The sequence below is a fragment of the Amblyraja radiata genome, chromosome 12 (assembly GCF_010909765.2).
Source record: "Amblyraja radiata isolate CabotCenter1 chromosome 12, sAmbRad1.1.pri, whole genome shotgun sequence".
Classification (NCBI taxonomy): domain Eukaryota; kingdom Metazoa; phylum Chordata; class Chondrichthyes; order Rajiformes; family Rajidae; genus Amblyraja; species Amblyraja radiata.
The window spans coordinates 3,845,840-3,852,331 of record NC_045967.1 but is presented as its reverse complement, the minus strand read 5'-3'; the positions used below and the strand labels follow the sequence as shown (position 1 = coordinate 3,852,331).

The window sequence follows — 6,492 nt, the reverse complement described above, 5'->3', positions numbered from 1 at the left end:
ATCAATTACTCACTGATGGGCAATCAAAAACAATTGTGGCCTGTGGAATCATGTGACCAATTCCAATGCCCAAAGGCCAAAAATGCCTTTATGACGTTGTGCCAAATATTCATCAATTTTGGAAATCTCATGGTGATGATTGTTTTCCCTATCCACGAACAATAAGCATGCTCATTAGTTTCATCAGAAAGTCACAATCTGATGTGGTACACTCAGATTTTCTGAATAAACCAATACTTTGCTATTTTTGAATTTGCATTGTTTTATGTTTACAATGCTGGTCATGTCCTGGAAGAGTTTCTCAGTATTAACACAACAGAAAATGCCAAAACCAAATCATTTTCTTACACTTAAAACAATCTGGTTTTCTGCTGCAATGCTGTTATACATCTCAACATTAAATGCCCACATTTAGCTACCCTGAAAAAAACTAAGATACAACCTACTAAGAGGCTTAAACAAATCATACAACATAGAATAGGTCCAAATTCACTAAACTATTGCGATTTCTGATATTTCAATACATGAAAGAAAGCATAAGAACATAAAATTACAATTTCTGAAAATATGAATCAAGACTAATTTCCAGTTTTAAAATTAAATAGTACCTGAGTGATACATGACGTATTCAACTTCATTTCATAAACAATATATTAACAGGAATTTACAAATATTTAAAACCATTAAAGGTCTGTTGAGTCTCAAACATTTTTTCTTAAAGCATTCAGTAAGCAATGAGAGTAACCCACTCCCACTTAAACTATTTATTTCTGCGTATTGTGTGCGCGAAGCAGATGTATTTTAAGTGAAAAAATATGTTTTAATTTTAATTTTTTTTAAAGTATAGATTTCTGTAAATATATTCTGTTAAAATATTTTGCATATTTATTTCCATAAATATAAATTCACATATAGTATATGTTCAATTTAGTAGTGACATGGATAGTGTTTCCCTTTCAGATGAAATATACATGGTTGAGTTTTTTTAGTTTTCACTGCAGCAAAGCAATTTCAATTGGAGATCCTGAGAAATCATTGGTGAGAATTTAACAGTGAACTTCAACAGCCCAAGTTAACAATAATGCAGAGATTAGCAATAGCTACTTAAACATCTTCATATCAACAAATTGAATACTCCATCCAACCTGCACACAGGTTCTCCTTGTCATTGGGGTAAGTTTGATTTTGCTGCATGAAACTATTTACATACTTCTTAGACAACCTCAGCAGTTTGGAAGTAGAATCAGGAAGCATTTAATAACACCAAGACAATGGAAATATGCAACCCCTGCACCAAAATATGTGGATTGAACACCAATTCCAAAAGACAGACTTTTGTTCGCTGAGAGCATCAAGAATACCAATGTGGTAAAGGCCACCGTTCAACCATGCGCTAATTGAATGGGGACAGGTTAGCGTTGGAATGGCCCGTTACATCTATATTCCTTTGGGAGCCAGGACAGTGAGCCTGGCAGGTGATTACACTGAGGTACAAGAAGGCCCAACTTAAACATTAGGATATGAATTAATACAGGAGCCAACTTAGACCTCCCCTTCTAAATCTCACGGAGACTATGACGATTTCCATTTCCCAGCTCAGTTTTGACTGGGTAACAACACAGACCAAGCCTCAAACTCAGGGACATTGCCAGCGTGCATTATTAAAGGCCATGTCCGAGACTTCGGTATACACCATTGGCCGTTTGATAAGTATTTTACAGAGGCCTACTTGAAGTTGGTTTCCAGGATATCCTGTTTAGGCCAGGTCTATTTATAGTAACAAAGCAGACCTTACAAACACTAAACAACAACTTATGCCTGAAGGTTCTACACACAGTCACAGACGTATGTGTAGGGAAAACCATGCCTGTTATTGGGTTCCACTTCAAAACACCTCTAATCGTTGACATGACTGATGGACCGAGGCCTTTGAAATAAAATTGCAGATTTGGGGCAAATTTCAGTAAATAATTTTCAGTGAAGCTGAATTGTTTATCGCATGAGAATATTACCCAATGTCAAAGCAGTAAAGGCTGTGTGTTGTCAAAGCCTCTTGGTTCTTGACACTGAATACAGTTCTGTTGCAAGACCCAGAAATAATCTTCACTTGACATTGTATCCAACTTCCGATTTACTTCTCCAGTCAAAGTCCAAATCTTCATAACATAACATTCAAAAGGGAACTGCAGAAGGGTTTCGGCCCGAAACGTCGCCTATTTCCTTCGCTCCATAGATGCTGCTGCACCCGCTGAGTTTCCCCAGCAATTTTGTGTACCTTCATAACATAACGTTGGATTCTGTGTATTATTCTTGGCAGAGTTCAACAGGCCATTACATCATTTCAAGTGTCTATTTTGATGACACTCAGAGTTATCCCTTCTTTCGGGTGTTCGCTGCTTAGTTTAACTGGAGCTGTGTCTGTCTCCGAACTCTCCACCTCTGTGGGCAGACACAGCCTACAGCACTCTCTAACCACTAATATTATCACAGATCCAATGACCAGCAGAGTGGCCAGTGCAGATATTATAAGCAGAAGTGGACTGGGTTTTGTGATGCTTTCATTCGCACATTCTCCCATGTAATCGTGCAACAACGTGACTGTTGAAGAATCATTCCCACTCAGGTAAAAACAACGAGCATTCGCCACATCAGGTATTTCAACCTGAGTACCATTTAATAACTCCAGCCAGGTCAGTGCGCAACAGTTGAAGTTATTTCCACTCAGGTACAGTGTTTCAAGAGTTTGAGACACATTTTTAATTACCTTGTCTTGAAGAAACTTAAGGTTGTTGCCTCGAATATCAAGGCTTTTCAGCGGAGCACATCCAACATCCTGAGGTAAAATGTCCAACTGATTGTATGATAGATCCAGGTCTCTGAGATGATTCAGACAGGTCAAAGTCACCTTGGAGGTTTGGATCAAATTCCACCTTAAAGAAAGGTATTTCAAGGAGTGTTCTAAACCTTTCAAAGCCTGACCAGGTACATTGAGGTATTGATTTCTTGAAAGATCCAAATATGTCAAAGGAGTGTGATAGAATGTGAATGGGGCCAGGTGTGTAATGTTATTTCCATCCAGCTTGAGGTGCTTAAGGGTGGGGATTCCAGAAAATGACACACAGCTGGTTCCGATCTTGTGAATGCCTCTAGTTGTATTTCCCATATTACAAAGTCTTACATTGTTGTTGGCAAGATTTACTCTTTCTATTCTCGGTAAAAGTTCAAATAGTCGGGAGGGTAACAGCTGAATGGAATTGTTTTGAAGGTACAAGAACTTTAATGATTGGAGAAATTTAAGGTTATCCACTGCAAGAGATATGTTGCTCAATTCATTGTCACTCAGATCCAGAGATAACAGCAAATTGAATTCATCCTCATCTTCAATGCTAAAATTCTGAAAACAGTTTCCACTGAGATTCAGGTGTCGAAGTGAACTGAATTTATTAAGAAAGTCATGTGAAATATCTATCAATGCATTGTTGCTTAAATCCAAAAATATTACTTCAGATAAAGTTGAATGGGCATTGTCATTGTGTATCTTATTTACCTCCTTCATTTCGTCATATCTGTTTCTGATTTCCCATTCACTGGCGTTCTTCAAGGGTTCGGCTGCTACACTGATCAACAAATTGCCGGACAAATTCAAACGTTCAATGTGATGCAGTTTCGGAAGGAGAGGAAAATGAAACAATCTGTTGTGACTCAGATCAAGCTCCCGAAGCTGGTACTCATCATCACTCACGTTTGTCATGAAGAATTCAATACCATTTCTGCTCATGTTCAATACCTTAAGTTTAGAAAGATGGAAATCAGAAATGCAGGAAAGGGAATTCATGGCTAAATTCAATTCATCCAAGTCCGCCAAACATTCAAAGGTGCCCGCTGATATTTCTGTGATATAATTTCTTTCAAGAGCGACGTGTTTTAAAGACTGCATTCCACACAGCGTGTCGGCTGTCAGCTTCATCAGCAAGTTACCAGACAGATGCAATTCCTCCAGTGAAGACAGGTTCTTCAGTTGCTGAGCAACAGTGTCGCTGTCCCAGTAATTGTCCGACAGATGTAATACTTTCAGTTTGTGTAACAGGCTGAACGCTCCGCTCCCTGATGAAAAGTTTCTGGTCAGGAGGTTGTTTGACAAATTGAGCTCTCTCAGTTTACTCAGATGTCCCAGAGCGCCTGATGTTATGGTCTTCAGCTGGTTGTTGCTGACATCCAGATGCCGCAGTGAACCAAGGGTCAGCAGTGATTCCTCTGTCAGTGCTCCGATGGAATTATGCGATAAATCTAGCTTTCTAATAGCCGGCAGTGAAAGATCAGGCACCTCAGTCAGATTTCGGTTTTGACAGGACACATCATGGCCTTTCTGCTAAATAAGATTTAAAACAATAATTACTTTATTTCTCATATTTTTCCTGTACTTTAAGACCTCAAACCTTACTAAACACTGCCACACAAAAAAACCCAGCTGATATTCTTCAAGACAGCTTACTACCTGTAAAATCAATTCCCAAATTAATCACAGAGACCATGAATACAAATATCTTCTCTCTGCCCTTGTACCAATGCCATGAACCCATTTATTGTACTAAATCTTTTGCCTAGGCAGGGAATTAGTGTGTTTGAGTCACATGCCTTTGAACATTGTTCCAGTCAATCCCAGGGAAATGTGAGCAGAATCCTGGGTCGTAACCTTGCTAGATTTCAGATTCTAATGTCTGGTTGAAATAGTGAACCCAGTCTATTGTATGCTTGGTAAATTCTCTCCAATATAGCTCCTTACTATTAAGGGACATTTAGACAGACATATGAACTGACAGGGAGTGAAGAGAAATCGCACATGAATAGACATGGGAGTGGAGAGAAATAGACCACGTGCAGGCAGATGGAATAGGTTTAATTTGGCATCTATTTCACACAGACCTTGTGGGCTGAAGAGCCTATTCCTGCGCTGCATTGTTTTATGTATTGGAGGGAACTGCAGATGCTGGTTTACACCAAAGATAGACACAAAATGCTGGAGTAACTCAGCGGGACAGACAGCATCTCTGGAGAGAAGGATTGGGTGCCCATTTATGTCTGACCCGCGGAGTTACTCCCGCATTGTATATGTCTATCTTCAGTAGTGTTCTATACTCCATCAGTCGGTATAAAGGTATTAATGTCTATACCGCTGATGATCACAGTGGAAACAAATCTGCCCTTCCACAGTATTCTGCAGCACAATACCATGGCATACAAAAACCCTCAGTATTATACGCATCATCTTGTAAAAAACTAAAGAAGCATCTTTTCAAGCAACAGGAATTTCACCCTTAGTTCCACCTTTTTAAAACTTCGACGGGTTAGGTGCAGGAAACAATGATTAAAGATATGTAATATATTTACTATACTACCACACCAAGCACCGATGCAATCAATAACAGCCTATATAGCTTACACAAACTGGTTGGCTATCTATTAAAAAGATGTGCACTGTACATTGGTACACGTGACAATAATAAACGAATTTAAAACTAAACTATCTACAATTTACCTTAGCTAAGTTACTCATATGACTTAACATTTGCTAACATCATTCATCTACACTGTGAGGCGATCAGCAGAGCTTGATCACAAACAATTCATCGATCTGCTGAAACACCGCGGGCTGCAGACAACCCGTTAAAATGCTCGGATTTCTAAATAAAAAACTGGACTAATAACTATCAATCTTCCACCTTATGTGGAAAATTATGTTTTCCTCTATTGTAGAATGCAGCTGGTTAAAATACGATATATATATATTTGCTTCAGAGAGAAAAAGGTGAGTTGGAACCCTACCGTGCGGCAAACACTGAGCTCAGTGCTGGTATCATTGGTGCCAGTTGTTAGAAGGCAGGTCGCGGCCAGAAACCACAGCAACAGCCAAAGGTTCATGTCTCCGCCCCGGACAACAAGACAATGACATGTCTGCACAGTGACTGCCACTTATCCCTGGATCCACATGCATCGTAATAAGGGAAACTTGGCTCTAGGAAGTTATTGACGTATAGTGGAACTCCTGATCAACTGTAGTGAGAGAAAGTGGCCCGGAATAGTATGGTGCCACAACACAGAAGCGGCCGGCTTCCCTTATTCGAATGTGTATTCTCCAAAAGTGCAAGGCAGGTCCAGGAGAAGACTTTGAATCCAGAGCAATCGAATCAATTAAAACATCAGCAGGAAATTTTGGGCTCTGGTTGGAAAGACTGGAGCATTCCAATTGTGAACGCTTAACGTATATGTGTGCGCGTTTTATTCGGAAATATATGGTGCTTATGTTTACACGTTTGTGCGTGAGCGATCGCGTTGGGTGGATGTTGTGTGTAAAAGAAGGAACTGCAGATGCTGGTTTCCACCGATGATAAACACAAAATGCTGGAGTAACAACAGCGGGACAGGCAGCATCTCTGAGTGATCTTTCGGGTCGAGACCCTTCAGACTGAGAATCAGGGGAGAGGGAGACTCAGA

General features: G+C 39.8%; 1 protein-coding gene across 1 annotated transcript; it reads right to left on the bottom strand.

Moving 5' to 3' along the window:
- Positions 1 to 2,309: 2,309 nt before the first annotated feature.
- On the bottom strand, positions 2,310 to 5,919 carry LOC116979414 (transforming growth factor beta activator LRRC32-like). Its single transcript, XM_033030979.1, has 2 exons — positions 5,824 to 5,919; positions 2,310 to 4,369 (listed from the first exon to the last, which is right to left on the bottom strand). Exons 1-2 carry the CDS (start codon positions 5,917 to 5,919, stop codon positions 2,342 to 2,344), a joined length of 2,124 nt encoding a protein of 707 aa, XP_032886870.1. The 3' UTR covers positions 2,310 to 2,341.
- Positions 5,920 to 6,492: the final 573 nt, after the last annotated feature.